We start from the raw sequence: 18,020 nt of genomic DNA, 5'->3' as shown, positions 1-18,020 counted from the left end.
CCCTACACGACGCTCTTCCGATCTTCCGGAAGGGTTCACGCCGGCCACGTCGTCATAGCCTACGGGAGCGTATGCTGTGACGTCAAAGTTCACGATTTATCGGTATTTTTTTAAATCGATTTATCTCGATATCTAGAAGTCATAGAAGAAAAGAAAATTCCGTTGGTCCTCATTTTTCCTGCTCTATGACTTTGAAACATCAACCAAGTAAGCGCAACTGATCTATTCTTTTATCTTATTCTACAGGAATCGAGAATCAAGGAATCGTTTTGAGTTATGTACCTACTTATTCAGGTAGATAGGCATTTCGGAAATAAAAATAATCATAAGTAGGTAGGTACCTACCTACAACAGAACTTCAAGAAGCTAGTAACCACAATCAAGTTTAGTTGTGATCAAATATTGAATTAGGAATTTTTCAAAAATGAGATTGTTTGATATTCTTTAGAAGGTAGAATAAAGGTACCTAGGTAGAACAAAAAATATTACCTATGTTAGAATTAAAATTTGTAGAGTAATACGGCTACGGGTCTAATGTAATTTTGACACATCCACCAAAAAAACGAGATCTTATTGATTGCTTAGCACATTGCATACACAACTTACTATTGTCGGGCGTTAATAAAAAACTTGTGGCGCTACTGGGGCTGGTGCAGGTGGTGCTGGGGGAGCTACTGGGATATCGTCGCCACTAGCTTGGAATCCGTTCTTACCAGCGGTGTAGGTGATGGTACGTCTCTGACCGCTGGGGTCAATGTAACTGTAAGCACCGCGTCTGTTACCGTCCTGGTCTGACTCTTCAGTGAACTGGACACCATCTTCCTGAGTGTAAGCAGACCCGAACTGTCCATTGTTGCTCAGGTATCTCTTTTCAGATAAGATGGCGGCTTCCTTAGGGTCCTTAACATATTGCTGAGCCACTGACAAGCTTGCTATCGCGAATAAGAAAACCTGAAACACACATTACAATAGATTATGAGATTTAAGAAGTCAAGTCATCCTTCTGAAATCTGAAAAAATAAATCTTCAAGTGAATGAAATTTAGAAAAGTGTGTACAGAGTTAGCTACCAAAAATTATTTGTCTATTAGGATCACCTATCATAAATTAGAGCAAGGGTAAGTTACATGTTTGAACTACACACCTATAACTATTACAGCAGAACCTTATATTACGATAGATACTTGGAATGCCCTATTCATTATGCAACGCGAAACAATGACCCGTCCATCCCTCATTAATAAATTTATATGATGTTTCTGATAAAATTTGTTATTCGAATGCGTTTTGATGCCAATTGAGCCATTAGTTCACATAGCTGTCTGGGTCTAGTTATGAAGAGCAGGATACTAACTTGCATAGCAAGTAGGCTATGACACTATTGCAGAATTCAGCAAGGTTTGTAGGTGCATAACTGGCTGAGTGTTGAAATTTTAAATTTGAAGGTCTGAGAATACGAGTATAAACAAAGGCCATGGTGTTACACAAAGAAGACCCTGGAGCCACAGGGTCTTTTGTACACAAAAAACCCATGCTAAGGTTTAGGTGTAGGGACAGACAGGCCTAAAAGTTTACTCAGAGGTGCACCTGAAAATATCTTTGCGAGGCCCCTAAATGCCCGGGAGGTTGCGGACCAGTGTTGCGGAGTTAAAATTTAATGTAAATTCACTTCCTTTGAAAGCAACACCAAGTGACACCTACTAATGAGTACCTATCGCAAAATAGGATAAGGAAAGTTTTGTGATGTTCACACCAGATTTTTTACATAAAGCTAAATCAAAATTTTGAAGGTGTACCTTCAAAATCAAGCCCCCCCCCAAAAATTTAGGCAAGAACCGCCTATGCCTATCGCACCACAGAACTTAAGTAAATTTAAAAGTATGACATGACTTTAAACTTGAAATAGTTTAAATTATGTACCTACCTACCTACGCCTTAATTTCACGTAAATATAAAGAGCACTTCGAGGAATATTTAATTTGTTAACGGCTTAAAAAACCCAAAAGATTGTGAATGGGTCGAAAAATGGCTTCTTCATTTAGCACACAAGGACGAAAAAAAAGCAAGATTGCCAAACTCCGCACACAAAAAGCTCACTTTGAGGTTCCTAAACCTTAAAGTGGGAAACAGCCCTAAAAGTCGGGTCAAGCTTATCCGAATCCACGAACTGTTGGATCAAATTTATCATCTGCCTACAAAATCTATTTATTTTTAACAAAAAATCGGACACCAAAAAATATAAAATTAAATACCTAATAAAAAAATCACCAAAAAATGAAAAGTCTCTATCAAACCCCTTAAAAAAAAAAAAAAAAAAAAAAAAACAAGAGATTGTGAGTGGGTCAAAAAATGGCTTCTTCATTTAGCACACAAGGACGAAGAAAAAGCAAGATTGCCAAACTCCGCACACAAAAAGCCCAATTTGAGGTTCCTAAACCTCAAAGTGGGAAACAGCCCTAAAAGTCGGGTCAAGCTTATACGAATCCACGAACTGTTGGATCAAATTTATCATCTGCCTACAAAATCTATTTAATTTTAACAAAAAATCGGACACCAAAAAATATAAAATTAAATAATAAAAAAATCACCAAAAAATGAAAAGCTCAAAATTAAATTTACACCGGCGTCAGAGGTACTTACAAGTTTTTCCATTGTGGCTGATCCGTGTGTTGATCGACTATCGAAGTGTCACAAGTCAAGAGTGAGGTCATAGCAGACATACCAGGAGGTTTTATACGGATAGTACCTCGGTTTAACCTTGCCTGAAGCAGAGTGCCTCCAAGTTCCGCGGGTCCGAACAGATCATGGAATCTGTTTCCGGTTAAAATCTTGCTGTAGGCTTCATACTTTCATCTTCGTTTGAGGTAAGTTATACCGTCGACAGACTTGTGTCTGAAACTAATCAATACACTTTACACAGCAGCCTCCTCCTTCATGGTGCCAAAACTTTGGTGAATGGTAATTTCGAGGACAAAATACCCTATCTCAGTTTTAAAAAGAGATTAGATTAAAATGAAGAACTTTGTTTCATTTAATACAGTGTAGTTGTTTTGAATTGGGTTGGAAATACTTTAGACGGGAGGTTCAAAAGAATAGCCTGGATTCAAACACAAACATGGTTCTTGTCTCAAATCTCTTTGTTAGGCAGATTCTCTTATTTCTTATGAACCTCAGTGTCCTTCAAAAGGTAGCTAGGTAGGTACACTGGATTATCCTCATGGATGGAATGGATTAAAACACGGAATAAAAGAAAAGGAGAGTGTTTCACCACCTGCAATGAACCAACTGCTACATTAGACGTTTTCTGTGTTGTAGCATGCCCATCCTGTAGTATGCCTCTTGTAACTCACAAGTTGCAGTAAGAACAACATCAAACGCTCACCTACTTGTAGGATCATCCAGTGATATTCTGGTACTTGTGCAGAAGACACGTCCGTGGAATATTGCTACCAAAGGAACTGGCACAAACAAGCAGTGACCAGTGTTATTATAGGGTTAGGTTAAACGCAAGAAGGAGTTTCCACAATTAGAGCAGTGATTAGTGTTATTATAGGGTTAGGTTAAATACAAAAAGGAGCTTTTCTTTTCTACGGATGTGACTTCTGCATAATTACCGATATTCTATTTATTACTTATATTTTCTTTCCTCTCAGCACATGTACCATGCTACAGTTGGACAATGACAGTGTACAACTTCTATTTGTTTGATAGTTTTGGTACGTTACTCTACTATGCGGAATGGAATCGGCTCAAACATTCTGGTATGCCACGTGAAGAGGTAAGACTCATTGACAGATTCTTTTCATCATCTTTCCTTAGTTTTTCTTTCATTTATGCTCTTGATCTGGGGGATAATGCCATGAATCATTTCTGTGACAAATGAGACAATGGGAGTTGCAAGAAAAGAAAGGAATGGATAAGAGAAATTGGAAAAATAATGAATGAGAAAACAGGAGGCAAGAGAGCACAATTTTACTGACAACAAAGAATCAGACCAGCCATTCAATATGGCAATGCAGCTTCTGCTTTAGGTGCCCTTCCAGTGCAAGAAAACTGGAAAGTTGTGTTTAATTTGTAATTATTATTGGTAGGTTTTTTTTTTTTTTTTTTTTTTTTAGAATCATTTCTGTGACAAATGAGACAATGGGAGTTGCAAGAAAAGAAAGGAATGGATAAGAGAAATTGGAAAAATAATGAATGAGAAAACAGGAGGCAAGAGAGCACAATTTTACTGACAACAAAGAATCAGACCAGCCATTCAATATGGCAATGCAGCTTCTGCTTTAGGTGCCCTTCCAGTGCAAAAAAAACTGAAAAGTTGTGTTTTATTTGTAATTATTATCGGTAATTATCGGTTTGTAATTATTATCGGTAATTTGTAATTATTATTCTTTTTTATTATTATTTATTTTTTTTTTTTTTCGATTAGGCGCTTTAATGCTTATGATAGTAAGGTTTATTTAATGTGATTTCTATTCTATGTACTATCATGCTGGTTTTGTTCACAGGAAGGAAAGCTTATGTATGGTATGCTGTTTTCATTGAAATCTTTTGTGTCCAAAATATCTCCTCTTGACTCAAAAACTGGATTTTTGTCTTACAAAACAACCAAGTATGCTCTGCACTTGTACGAGACCCCAACTGGGCTGAAGTTTGTTCTCAATACAGATGTACAAGCACAAGATGTCAGGAAGTTTTTGGCCTCTGTTTACAGTAAAGTGAGTTAGAAGAAGAAATACTTTTATCTTTTTATAAAACATATAAACCAACTGTTGGGCTCTGGCTGTTTGCTAGGAAGCACAGTACTACTTGACCAAGTGACTACTTGACCTTACAAAAAATACAGATGTGATTGATCAGGGGATGAGCCTCCAGAGCAAGGGTGGAAATGTTCAATAACTTTGCCAGCAATAGTGGACATTTCTTACTTGTCCATTCTAAAGAGATGGTCAACCAGCCACTTCCTAAACAAATAGATAAGGTCCACTCTGTTACAACTAAATTTAGTGAGGTGTAGCACTCTGCATATTGTGACAAATCATTTTATGCCTAACACAAATTAAGGTACTTACTTGTTCAGAAGTCATGTCAATGGAAAATTGCTACAAAAAGGATTTGTCACAAATGAGCACCATTGTTATTATAGGGTTAGGTTAAACACAAAAGGGAGCTTTCTTTTTCATTGTTGTGGCTTCTGAATAATTACCCAAATCCAATTTCTTCTTCCAGGTCTATGTCGAGTATGTTGTGAAGAATCCACTTATCAATCCACGAGAACCAATCAAAAGTGACCTGTTTCAAAACGCTCTTGATGCTCTCGTCAAAGAATCTTCCATCTCTTTGAAACTCTAATTGGAAACTTAGGATATCTCCTAAATCCTGAAGATATATTAGATATTTTTTCTTATTTCGAAGTTCTTTCTGAACTAGATCCTCTGTAATTCATGCAATATTTAGGTTTAAGTTGTTATTATCTATATTTTTCATAGTGTATCTTGTACTGGTAGAGTATTTTCTTTGTGATTTTGTTTGTTCAGTGAAAATTTCTTTCACAAATTCTTCAAAAGTTAGATTGAACTAATAGATTATAAAATAAAGGTTTCATTTTCGGATCATATTCAAAGGAGTTTGTTCCAAATATTTCTCCTTTAGGATTGAGTTTCCATTTAGATCATTTGGGGAACTGTACACTTTCATTTGTACAAGTTACTCATTTAAATTTAAAACCCTTAAATCTTCTTGTTAAGGATTCAATAGCTTTCTGTGAACTGAGAAAGTCAGTTGTTCAATTTCATCAGAACATTTCACGTTTCTTGTACAGAATTTCTAGTTTCTCTATGCCAAGAGAGATTGTCTAATATCAAGATATACCTAAATTGACTTCTGGATTCATCAGAGTTCTAGCCATATTAATTGAGAATTCACTTTCTAATTTCTCAGTTGAAGCTATAAATCTTTTGAAGTCAAAGGATTTTCAAGTTTCCTTACAATCTCTGTTTGGGAAAAATCTTTCCAAGTTACAGTTCCATAGGGTAAATCACGTGACCAAGAGTTAGCCTTCATCACCCAACCCATTAGGGTCAGTACACCATGGCGACTTCTTTAGCACCCGAGCACCGACCACACCCACAAGAGTACCACCATCCAAAACAAGAGTACCATCCGAAGCAAGAATATCCCAAGCCTCTGATTGGCTACGATCGGTCGGCGACCCCAGCCGATGTTTACCGACTGATCCTCGGCCAGTCTGTGGACCATGGGTCGCAGAGTGGGAGTGGAGGGGTAGGAAGTGCCCCTCATAGTGGTGGTAGTGGGGGAGGAGAGGGGAGTGCAGCTGCTGCAGAAGCGAGCTCTATTTATCGCCTCATATTGGGGCAATCTGTGGACCATGGCACCCAGTGTGGTCCGCCCCCGTCATCCTCGTCTGAGTCTAATATGGAGAGAGCAGGTGAGTGGAAGGTGGTTAAATTAGAGAGATCACGGCACTGTTTAATTCGGAGGGCCTGGGTTCAATCCCGGCCGACGTATAAAACATTCTGGTATGCCACGTGAAGAGGTAAGACTCATTGACAGATTCTTTTCATCATCTTTCCTTAGTTTTTCTTTCATTTATGCTCTTGATCTGGGGGATAATGCCATGAATCATTTCTGTGACAAATGAGACAATGGGAGTTGCAAGAAAAGAAAGGAATGGATAAGAGAAATTGGAAAAATAATGAATGAGAAAACAGGAGGCAAGAGAGCACAATTTTACTGACAACAAAGAATCAGACCAGCCATTCAATATGGCAATGCAGCTTCTGCTTTAGGTGCCCTTCCAGTGCAAAAAAAACTGAAAAGTTGTGTTTTATTTGTAATTATTATCGGTAATTATCGGTTTGTAATTATTATCGGTAATTTGTAATTATTATTCTTTTTTATTATTATTTATTTTTTTTTTTTTTCGATTAGGCGCTTTAATGCTTATGATAGTAAGGTTTATTTAATGTGATTTCTATTCTATGTACTATCATGCTGGTTTTGTTCACAGGAAGGAAAGCTTATGTATGGTATGCTGTTTTCATTGAAATCTTTTGTGTCCAAAATATCTCCTCTTGACTCAAAAACTGGATTTTTGTCTTACAAAACAACCAAGTATGCTCTGCACTTGTACGAGACCCCAACTGGGCTGAAGTTTGTTCTCAATACAGATGTACAAGCACAAGATGTCAGGAAGTTTTTGGCCTCTGTTTACAGTAAAGTGAGTTAGAAGAAGAAATACTTTTATCTTTTTATAAAACATATAAACCAACTGTTGGGCTCTGGCTGTTTGCTAGGAAGCACAGTACTACTTGACCAAGTGACTACTTGACCTTACAAAAAATACAGATGTGATTGATCAGGGGATGAGCCTCCAGAGCAAGGGTGGAAATGTTCAATAACTTTGCCAGCAATAGTGGACATTTCTTACTTGTCCATTCTAAAGAGATGGTCAACCAGCCACTTCCTAAACAAATAGATAAGGTCCACTCTGTTACAACTAAATTTAGTGAGGTGTAGCACTCTGCATATTGTGACAAATCATTTTATGCCTAACACAAATTAAGGTACTTACTTGTTCAGAAGTCATGTCAATGGAAAATTGCTACAAAAAGGATTTGTCACAAATGAGCACCATTGTTATTATAGGGTTAGGTTAAACACAAAAGGGAGCTTTCTTTTTCATTGTTGTGGCTTCTGAATAATTACCCAAATCCAATTTCTTCTTCCAGGTCTATGTCGAGTATGTTGTGAAGAATCCACTTATCAATCCACGAGAACCAATCAAAAGTGACCTGTTTCAAAACGCTCTTGATGCTCTCGTCAAAGAATCTTCCATCTCTTTGAAACTCTAATTGGAAACTTAGGATATCTCCTAAATCCTGAAGATATATTAGATATTTTTTCTTATTTCGAAGTTCTTTCTGAACTAGATCCTCTGTAATTCATGCAATATTTAGGTTTAAGTTGTTATTATCTATATTTTTCATAGTGTATCTTGTACTGGTAGAGTATTTTCTTTGTGATTTTGTTTGTTCAGTGAAAATTTCTTTCACTAATTCTTCCAAAGTTAGATTGAGCTGGAAAGATTTCCAAGATATAAAGGTATCAATTTCGGATCATATTCAAAGGAGTTTGTTCCAGATATTTCTCCTTTAGAATTGAGTTTCAATTTAGGTCATCTAGGGAACTCTTTCCATTGAAAACCCTTGAATTTTGTTAGGGATTCAATAGCTTTCTGTGAACTGAGAAAATCAGTTATTCAATTTTATTCAGATTTTTCACATTTCTTGTACAGAAAACTCCTAGTTTCCCTACAGTGTTTAATATCAAGAAGTTCATAAATTGGTTTCTGAATTCATCAAAGTTCTAGCCAGTTTCTTTGAGAATTCAAGCATTTGTTAATTTTTGAATTGAATCCATATTTCGTTTGGAATTCAAAGGATTTCCAAGTTTCTCTACAATTTCCATAGGGTAAATCACGTGACCAAGAGCTAGCCTTCACTCAATCTCTTAGGGTCAGTAATCACTCAATCTCTTAGGGTCAGCACACCATGGCAACATCCTTAGCACCCGAGCACCGACCACACCCGCAAGAGTACCACCATCCAAAACAAGAGTACCATCCGAAGCAAGAATATCCCAAGCCTCTGATTGGCTACGATCGGTCGGCGACCCCAGCCGATGTTTACCGACTGATCCTCGGCCAGTCCGTGGACCATGGGTCGCAGAGTGGGAGTGGAGGGGTAGGAAGTGCCCCCCATAGTGGTGGTAGTGGGGGAGGAGAGGGGAGTGCAGCTGCTGCAGAGGCGAGCTCTATTTATCGTCTCATATTGGGACAATCGGTGGACCATGGCACCCAGTGTGGTCCGCCCCCGTCGTCCTCGTCTGAGTCTAATATGGAGAGAGCAGGTGAGTAGAAGGTGGTTAAATTAGGGAGATCACGGCACTGTTTAATTCGGAGGGCCTGGGTTCAATCCTGGCCGAGGTATAATTTTATCCTCAACATTGTTTGAGAACTTGACCACAAACCCAATAGTGCTAGTCCAGTTAGGCTGGGGGTAACGTATCTGCCGAGATCACGGCACTATTTGATTAGGAGGACGTGGGTTCAATCCCGGCCGACGTATAAAATTTTATCCTCAACACTGTTTAAGAACTTTACCACAAGTGCTAGCCTAGATAGCTTGGAGTGCAATAGTCCTAAACTAAAATGGACCCGGCACATCAGGGATCAGGAAGAGACCGCCTTAACATAATAACTTAGCTTGGAGGGTAGCGCGTCTGCCTAGTAAGCGCTAGGTCGCGGGTTGGAGAAAATGAATTCCGTCACCCCGTCCCCCCAATAATGATCTTTGGTTCGATACCCGCCCGGGGCGAACTTTATCCCAAACTGATAAGGTTTGTTCTCGGGAAAGCTGGCTCGAAAAAGAGACTTTTTAGTTTTATTCCTATTCGAGCAATGTAAATTAGTATCAAGCACTAACTTTTTTCTTTTCTCTCTCCCCTCAGAAAATCTGAAGCTGTACACACGTCGTAAGGAAGAAGTAGAAGTTGAGGTTGATGGAGGACGTGGGTTCAATCCCGGCCGACGTATAAAATTTTATCCTCAACACTGTTTAAGAACTTTACCACAAGTGCTAGTCTAGATAGCTTGGAGTGCAATAGTCCTAAACTAAAATGGACGCGGCACATCAGGGATCAGGAAGAGACCGCCTTAACATAATAACTTAGCTTGGAGGGTAGCGCGTCTGCCTAGTAAGCGCTAGGTCGCGGGTTGGAGAAAATCAATTCCGTCACCCCGTCCCCCCAATAATGATCTTTGGTTCGATTCCCGCCCGGGGCGAACTTTATCCCAAACTGATAAGGTTTGTTCTCGGGAAAGCTGGCTTGGAAAAGAGACTTTTTAGTTTTATTCCTATTCGAGCAATATAAATTAGTATCAAGCACTAACTTTTTTCTTTTCTCTCTCCCCTCAGAAAATCTGAAGCTGTACACCCGTCGTAAGGAAGAAGTAGAAGTAGAGGTTGATGTATGTGCCGGTATCTACCCTCTGCATCAGGAAGGCGGTGTGGGGCTCATGGGTCTGCCATCCCACTGCTGTCCGGGACCTATTCGTAAGCGAAAGAAGAAGCCAAGACGGGACGGAACTTTCGTGTGTAAAGTTTGCAATAAGACGTTCACGCAGGTAAGATGTGGGATGAAGAAGAGGGAATTCTGGTTCGTATTTTCAAATTTCTTCTTTCTTTTGACACACAGTCATCATGGGGACATAAGGGACTCACAAAATCTCGGGACATTCAAAACCTCACTGGTAAAATATCTTGGGCTCACAGTGAAAGAAATATTAGTGGTTGGTTGGAAGAGCTCCCTCTGGTGAATTTGCCACTTGAAAGAAGTAGAAGAAGTAGGTACCATACACAGAATGTCTGGCCACTCCTCTTAAAGAAGTTTGAGAATGTTCTGTAGGCATTAACCCCACCCTTGATCAACTGTACTTCTGTTTAGTGAACAGTTTTTACTTGTAATTTTGTAAGAACTTGCCTAAAGATTATTTGAAAGTTGAAATATTCGGACGCTAATGGATTGAGTCCTGGTTCAATAAGTTTGCAATTATCCCTGCAATCTTTGTTTACATATATCCATGGCGACTAAAACAAATGTTACACACATCGATATTATTTTCCGCCCTCAGCTGGTAAACTTAGGCACTCACGAGCGTATTCACACGGGGGAGAGACCATTCCGATGTGAAGTATGTATGAAGACATTCACCCAGCAGCCCAACCTGTGGAAACATATGAAAACCCATACAGGAGAGAAACCATACAACTGTGGCATGTGTGACAAGGCCTTCACGCAGCGAGCCAACCTTTGGGGCTCATGGGTCTGCCATCCCACTGCTGTCCGGGACCTATTCGTAAGCGAAAGAAGAAGCCAAGACGGGACGGAACTTTCGTGTGCAAAGTTTGCAACAAGACGTTCACGCAGGTAAGATGTGGGATGAAGAAGAGGGAATTGTGGTTCGTATTTTCAAATTTCTTCTTTCTTATGACACACGTTCATCATGGGGACATAAGGGACTCACAAAATCTCGGGACATTCAAGACCTCACTGGTAAAAATATCTTGGGCTCACAGTGAAAGAAATATTAGTAGTTGGATGGAAGAGCTCCCTCTGGTGAATTTGCGAAAGAAACCATACACAGAATGTCTGGCCACTCCTCTCAAAGAAGTTTGAGAATGTTCTGTAGGCATTAACCCCACCCTTGATCAACTGTACTTCTGTTTAGTAAACAGTTTTTACTTGTAATTTTGTAAGAACTTGCCCAAAGATTTTCTGAAAGTTGAAATATTCGGACGCTAACGGATTGAGTTCGCGTTCAATAAGTTTGCAATTATCCCTGCAATCTTTGTTTATATCCATGGCGACTAAAACAAATGTTAACACCTAGATATTATTTTCCGCCCTCAGCTGGTTAACTTGGGCACTCACGAGCGTATTCACACAGGGGAGAGACCATTCCGATGTGAAGTATGTATGAAGACATTCACCCAGCAGCCCAACCTGTGGAAGCATATGAAAACCCATACGGGAGAGAAACCATACAACTGTGGCATGTGTGACAAGGCCTTCACGCAGCGAGCCAACCTACTCAAACACATTCGTGTACATACAGGTAATATTCATTTAAATAAAGTGTGTATTATTATTTATTTATTTTATTATTAAGATGTTTGATAGAGGGAACTGTAACTGCTAAAGTCTTATCGTCCCGAAAGCGAAGAGAGAAGAAAGACAGGATAGGAGAAAGCCAGGTTTAGGATAAAGTTCGCCCCGGGCGGGAATCGAACCCATGACCTCGGGCTTACAAGGCAGACGCGCTACCAATCAAGCAAACTACTAGGTTCCGCATCAACCCTAATGAAACTTTTACAACGAAATACGGTTAGTCTTGTGGCGTTGAAATAAACACACAAGTTATTAAAGCACACACAACACTATGTACTAATTTTACGTGGGCTTCCTCTTTCTCTAAAAAAAAGACGAGTGTTTCACCGCCGTTTTTATTTCGTAGGCCATGAACCACTACTTCTTTATTTCTTATTTACTGTATACGTACCGCTTTCAAACGGGATTGTTTCAATCTTTTCCCGTGCGCGATTCATAATTCAACATTTAAAACGAAAGAAGAAGAAGAAGAAGAGAGAGAGAGAGAGAGAGAGAGAAAAACATGAAAATGTTTTACATTCCCGAAGAAAACAAATCTAAATTAGGTGTTTTCTGGCCGCTTGTCGACTCATACGATGACGTCACATCGAGTTGGCAACCTTGGAGCGAAATATCGTTCATGAGGTCAGAAAATATATTCTGGCAACATTTTCTCTCCATTCGCTCCCATGACTTTCCGATTCAACAGGCCATGGGAAAAATCTCTAAAAGGGAACTACACACAGGTAGGTATTATGTCTGTCCGACTTGTTTAGGGAAAACTGTGATACCTATTTAGAGAAAATTATATATAGATAGTAATAGAATGTAAAAATGATGAGAATAATGGACGCGTGTAATCTTTAAGGCAAATGAGTGGTGAAAATTATGGTCTTTGAGGATGAGTTGTCAGGAGAATTATAGGTATGCTCGGGGCTTTGTCTGATAGGATGAAAAAGCTGATTGGTTAAATTAGACCTTGGATTAAGGTCACCCATTGGAGTAAGTAGAAAGCATGAAGTGGCTGATACGTTCCAACTACTATTGGACTAAGTAACCCTAATCCAAAGGATAAAATCAAAAATCTTTTTTTTTTTTTAAAATAATAAAAATATTAATAAAAAAAATAAGATTTTTGATTTTGTCCTTTGGATTAGGGTTAGCCTATTAGATTTCTTTATCCAATGGGAGGTATTAATTTGACTGTTTAATTTTAGACCTTGGATCAGGCTGGCCCAATCACTTCCAAATCCTATGGGATGAAAAAAATATGATTGCTTGGTTTTAGACCTTGTGGATTCGAGCTAGGCCATCGGATTTCTCACCTTAAAGTGCGAAGTACAATGGATTGATCACCTGTTGTCCGTTCCACCAACGATTCCACAGAACTTTTTTTCTTGTGCGTGAAGTGAAAAGTGAAGAGTGGGGAGTAATCTGTTGTTTGTGGAATAGGCCCCTACTGTAAAAAATGCAGTTTCTATGTGTTATCATGTATGACTGTAAATAAAACTTGATTAAAAGAAAGAAAGAAAAAAAAATTAAAAATGTAAAATGTGAATTTCTTTTTGGTGAAGAAAGCCTTGACTCCGTCGGGAATCGAACCCTGGACCTCCAGCGCGGCGGGCATGTACAAGTTTTATGTGTAACTCACCTGGCCACGAAGGTTGCCTTTAAAAAGTATCTACTGTCTTGTTTTAGAATGTCTTAAGCTCTGTCCACACACATAGTTGATACCGTCGATCGACGAGGTGAATCTATGTTGAGTGTACAGTTTTAGTCGACATCGATCAACAGCGTCGACTGTGTGGACACAGCTTTAGACATTATCCTCACCTAGTAAGTAGATAATCCTAATAATATCCATTTTTCATTCCAGGTTTTCATACATTAGGATGAAAAAAGTAACAAACAAAAGCCAGCCTAGTTAACTTAGTTGGTAGCAATTTTGTTAGAGCTCATTTTGAGGGAGATTTCTTCAGTGGGAGATTTTGTAATCGCGCCAGCCTAGTTAGCTTGGTTGGTGGCGCGCCTGCCTTGTAAGCGCTAGGCCGCGGGTTCGATTCCTGCCCGGGGCGGATTTTATCCTGACGTCTATTGTAAGCGCTAGGCCGCGGGTTCGATTCCCGCCCGGGGCGGATTTTATCCTGATGGGATAATGTTCGTTCTCGAGGCGGTAAGCGCTAGGCCGCGGGTTCGATTCCCGCCCGGGGCGGATTTTATCCTGGATAATGTTCGTTCTCGGAACGGCGCTAGACCCGGGTTCGATTCCCGCCCGGGGCGGATTTTATCCTGATGGGATAATGTTCGTTCTCGGAACGGCTGGCTTTCGTCCTACGGCATAAATTAAGTTAAGGTTCAGCCAGCCTAGCTAGCTTAGTTGGTAGTGCGTCTGCCTTGTAAGCGCTAGGCCACTGGGCTCGATTCCCGCCCGAGGCGGATTTTATCCTGATGGGATAATGTTCGTTCTCGGAACGGCTGGCTTTCTCCTATCCTCGATTCCCGCCCGGGCGGATTTTATCCTGATGGGATAATGTTTGTTCTCGGAACGGCTGGCTTTCTCCTATCCTGTCTTCCTTCTCTCTTTGCCAGCCTAGTTAGCTTAGTTGGTAGTGCGTCTGCCTTGTAAGCGCTAGGCCGCGGGTTCGATTCCCGCCCGGGGCGGGGATAATGTTCGTTCTCGGAACGGCTGGCTTTCCTCCTATCCTGTCTTCCTTCTCTCTTCGATTTCGGGACGATAAGACTTCTACCTTGTAAGCGCTAGGCCGCGGGTTCGATTCCCGCCCGGGGCGGATTTTATCCTGATGGGATAATGTTCGTTCTCGATGGAAGCGCTAGGCCGCGGGTTCGATTCCCGCCCGGGGCGGATTTTATCCTGATGGGATAATGTTCGTTCTCGGAACACCTAGGCCGCGGGTTCGATTCCCGCCCGGGGCGGATTTTATCCTGATGGGATAATGTTCGTTCTCGGAACGGGTTATAAGCGCTAGGCCGCGGGTTCGATTCCCGCCCGGGGCGGATTTTATCCTGTAAGCGCTAGGCCGCGAGTTCGATTCCCGCCCGGGGCGGATTTTATCCTCATGGGATAATGTTCGTTCTCGGAACGGCTCGCGCTAGACCCGGGTTCGATTCCCGCCCGGGGCGGATTTTATCCTGATGGGATAATGTTCGTTCTCGGAACGGCTGGCTTTCTGCCCGGGTTCGATTCCCGCCCGGGGCGGATTTTATCCTGATGGGATAATGTTCGTTCTCGGAACGGCTGGCTTTCGTCCCGCGGGTTCGATTCCCGCCCGGGGCGGATTTTATCCTGATGGGATAATGTTCGTTCTCGGAACGGCTGACTTTCTCCTGTCCTGTCTTCCTTCTCTCTTCGATTTCGGGACGATAAGACCATAGCAGTTATAGTTCCCTCTGTCAAACCTCTTCAAAAAAAGTACCTAACAAACAAAACAATAAACTGCGGTCTAATATGGGCTCATCAATTTTTATTTGTTTGTGGACCCGTGATATTTTCTCCCATGAACTGATGATTTTCCTTTGTATGTAATGGGCCCATTCATTTTTCTCCCATGGACTGTTCATTTGTATGTGGGCCCGTGATATTTTCCCCCGTGGCCTGTTCATTTGTATGGGGATATATATTTGGCACATTTATAGTAAACACTTGATACGTCAGGCATCTTCATTAAGACAACACTTGGCTTTCCACAGTCGGGTGATTTTGGTAATGTGAATCATCGTGATAGAATTTCTTCTCACCTTAAAGTGCGAAGTACAATGGATTGATCACCTGTTGTCCGTTCCACCAACGATTCCACAGAACTTTTTTTCTTGTGCGTGGAGTGAAAAGTGGGGAGTAATCTGTTGTTTGTGGAATAGGCCCCTACTGTAAAAAATGCAGTTTCTATGTGTTATCATTCCGTCACCCCGTCCCCCCAATAATGATCTTTGGTTCGATTCCCGCCCGGGGCGAACTTTATCCCAAACTGATAAGGTTTGTTCTCGGGAAAGCTGGCTTGGAAAAGAGACTTTTTAGTTTTATTCCTATTCGAGCAATATAAATTAGTATCAAGCACTAACTTTTTTCTTTTCTCTCTCCCCTCAGAAAATCTGAAGCTGTACACCCGTCGTAAGGAAGAAGTAGAAGTAGAGGTTGATGTATGTGCCGGTATCTACCCTCTGCATCAGGAAGGCGGTGTGGGGCTCATGGGTCTGCCATCCCACTGCTGTCCGGGACCTATTCGTAAGCGAAAGAAGAAGCCAAGACGGGACGGAACTTTCGTGTGTAAAGTTTGCAATAAGACGTTCACGCAGGTAAGATGTGGGATGAAGAAGAGGGAATTCTGGTTCGTATTTTCAAATTTCTTCTTTCTTTTGACACACAGTCATCATGGGGACATAAGGGACTCACAAAATCTCGGGACATTCAAAACCTCACTGGTAAAATATCTTGGGCTCACAGTGAAAGAAATATTAGTGGTTGGTTGGAAGAGCTCCCTCTGGTGAATTTGCCACTTGAAAGAAGTAGAAGAAGTAGGTACCATACACAGAATGTCTGGCCACTCCTCTTAAAGAAGTTTGAGAATGTTCTGTAGGCATTAACCCCACCCTTGATCAACTGTACTTCTGTTTAGTAAACAGTTTTTACTTGTAATTTTGTAAGAACTTGCCCAAAGATTTTCTGAAAGTTGAAATATTCGGACGCTAACGGATTGAGTTCGCGTTCAATAAGTTTGCAATTATCCCTGCAATCTTTGTTTATATCCATGGCGACTAAAACAAATGTTAACACCTAGATATTATTTTCCGCCCTCAGCTGGTTAACTTGGGCACTCACGAGCGTATTCACACAGGGGAGAGACCATTCCGATGTGAAGTATGTATGAAGACATTCACCCAGCAGCCCAACCTGTGGAAGCATATGAAAACCCATACGGGAGAGAAACCATACAACTGTGGCATGTGTGACAAGGCCTTCACGCAGCGAGCCAACCTACTCAAACACATTCGTGTACATACAGGTAATATTCATTTAAATAAAGTGTGTATTATTATTTATTTATTTTATTATTAAGATGTTTGATAGAGGGAACTGTAACTGCTAAAGTCTTATCGTCCCGAAAGCGAAGAGAGAAGAAAGACAGGATAGGAGAAAGCCAGGTTTAGGATAAAGTTCGCCCCGGGCGGGAATTGAACCCATGACCTCGGGCTTACAAGGCAGACGCGCTACCAATCAACCTAACTAGACTGGCGAAAAGTGTAATATTTAAACTCAAGATAGATAATATGTAGAGAATACTTACTTTAGAGGAGACCTTTGTTCATCAATGGACTAGGTTCAGCATCAACCCTAATGAAACTTTTACAACGAAATAAGTACGGTTAGTCTTGTGGCGCTGAAATAAACACACAAGTTACTAAAACACACAACACTATGTACTAATTTTACGTTGGCTTCCTCTTTCTCTAAAAAAAAGACGAGTGTTTCACCACCGTTTTTATTTCGTAGCCATGAACCACTTCTTCTTTATTTCTTATTTACTGTATACTTAATATCTCCCTATCGTGTTTACAGGAGAGCGGCCTTACTCGTGCAAGCTGTGCGGGAAGCGGTTCACCCAGCAGGCGAACCTGGTCAAGCACAACCGCCTGCACTCCGGAGAGCGGCCCTACCATTGCCGCTACTGCACCAAGACCTTCATCCAGCAGAGCAACCTGGACCGCCACGAGCGGGTTCATACCGGGGTCAAACCCTACTCGTGCAAAATCTGCTGGAAAGCGTTCGCGCAGACCGGGAACCTCACGAAACACGAGCTATCCGCGCACGGGATTGGCAAGCCGGGGGTGAATAAAGGGACGAACACGCATAACTGCGAGGAGAAGTGTTCCATCCCCGTGCTCTTGTGCTCGAAGACGGGGAAGATACTGAAGAAGTTGCCCATGAAGTATCATCATCATTCCGGCGAGAGTGTGGAGATTGGCATGGACGCGTGTAATCTTTAAGGCAAATGAGTGGTGAAAATTATGGTCTTTGAGGATGAGTTGTCAGGAGAATTATAGGTATGCTCGGGGCTTTGTCTGATAGGATGAAAAAGCTGATTGGTTAAATTAGACCTTGGATTAAGGTCACCCATTGGAGTAAGTAGAAAGCATGAAGTGGCTGATACGTTCCAACAACTATTGGACTAAGTAATAAGATTTTTGATTTCATCCTTTGGATTAGGGTTAGCCTATTAGATTTCTTTATCCAATTGGGGGGGTATTAATTTGACTGTCTAATTTTAGACCTTGGAT

The 18,020-nt window shown here is 41.0% G+C and overlaps 3 protein-coding genes and 1 pseudogene across 3 annotated transcripts in view; 3 read left to right on the top strand and 1 right to left on the bottom strand.

Annotated features, from left to right (window-relative positions):
• LOC103506099 (translation initiation factor IF-2) overlaps positions 1-2,723 on the bottom strand; it is a 7,121-nt gene extending 4,398 nt beyond the window's left edge. The window contains exons 1-2 of the mRNA XM_026821231.1: positions 2,640-2,723; positions 631-951 (exon numbers count right to left, since the gene is read on the bottom strand). Coding sequence (XP_026677032.1) covers positions 631-951; positions 2,640-2,651 — 333 coding nt within the window. The 5' untranslated portion in view covers positions 2,652-2,723. The remainder of the gene's footprint in view (positions 1-630; positions 952-2,639) is intronic.
• Positions 2,724-2,810: 87 nt separating this feature from the next.
• On the top strand, positions 2,811-6,043 carry LOC103506087 (trafficking protein particle complex subunit 1). The gene is made up of 4 exons (XM_008470469.3): positions 2,811-2,863; positions 3,653-3,777; positions 4,508-4,717; positions 5,229-6,043. The coding sequence occupies exons 2-4, from the start codon at positions 3,679-3,681 to the stop codon at positions 5,349-5,351; spliced, it is 432 nt and encodes a 143-aa protein (XP_008468691.1). The 5' UTR covers positions 2,811-2,863; positions 3,653-3,678; the 3' UTR covers positions 5,352-6,043.
• A 481-nt stretch (positions 6,044-6,524) lies between these two features.
• Positions 6,525-8,099, top strand: LOC113466119 (trafficking protein particle complex subunit 1-like). The gene is made up of 3 exons (XM_026821243.1): positions 6,525-6,555; positions 7,030-7,239; positions 7,751-8,099. The coding sequence occupies exons 1-3, from the start codon at positions 6,541-6,543 to the stop codon at positions 7,871-7,873; spliced, it is 348 nt and encodes a 115-aa protein (XP_026677044.1). The 5' UTR covers positions 6,525-6,540; the 3' UTR covers positions 7,874-8,099.
• A 226-nt stretch (positions 8,100-8,325) lies between these two features.
• LOC103506097 lies at positions 8,326-17,986 on the top strand (annotated as a pseudogene).
• The last annotated feature ends 34 nt before the right edge of the window (positions 17,987-18,020 follow it).

Source organism: Diaphorina citri, unplaced genomic scaffold (assembly GCF_000475195.1).
Source record: "Diaphorina citri unplaced genomic scaffold, Diaci psyllid genome assembly version 1.1 scaffold214, whole genome shotgun sequence".
Taxonomy (NCBI): domain Eukaryota; kingdom Metazoa; phylum Arthropoda; class Insecta; order Hemiptera; family Psyllidae; genus Diaphorina; species Diaphorina citri.
Note: the sequence above shows the minus strand (reverse complement) of the source record. Positions and strands in the feature narration are given on the sequence as shown.

What these genes read in the sequence shown, in the direction of transcription:
- LOC113466119 (XM_026821243.1), top strand. An exon ending in TGGCCTCTGTTTACAGTAAA is followed by an intron (nt 7,240 to 7,750) that starts GTGAGTTAGAAG and finishes TTCTTCTTCCAG; the next exon opens with GTCTATGTCGAGTATGTTGT.
- LOC103506087 (XM_008470469.3), top strand. Translation starts at nt 3,679, where the DNA reads ATGACAGTGTACAACTTCTATTTGTTTGATAGTTTTGGTACGTTACTC. An exon ending in CTGGTATGCCACGTGAAGAG is followed by an intron (nt 3,778 to 4,507) that starts GTAAGACTCATT and finishes TTTTGTTCACAG; the next exon opens with GAAGGAAAGCTTATGTATGG. An exon ending in TGGCCTCTGTTTACAGTAAA is followed by an intron (nt 4,718 to 5,228) that starts GTGAGTTAGAAG and finishes TTCTTCTTCCAG; the next exon opens with GTCTATGTCGAGTATGTTGT.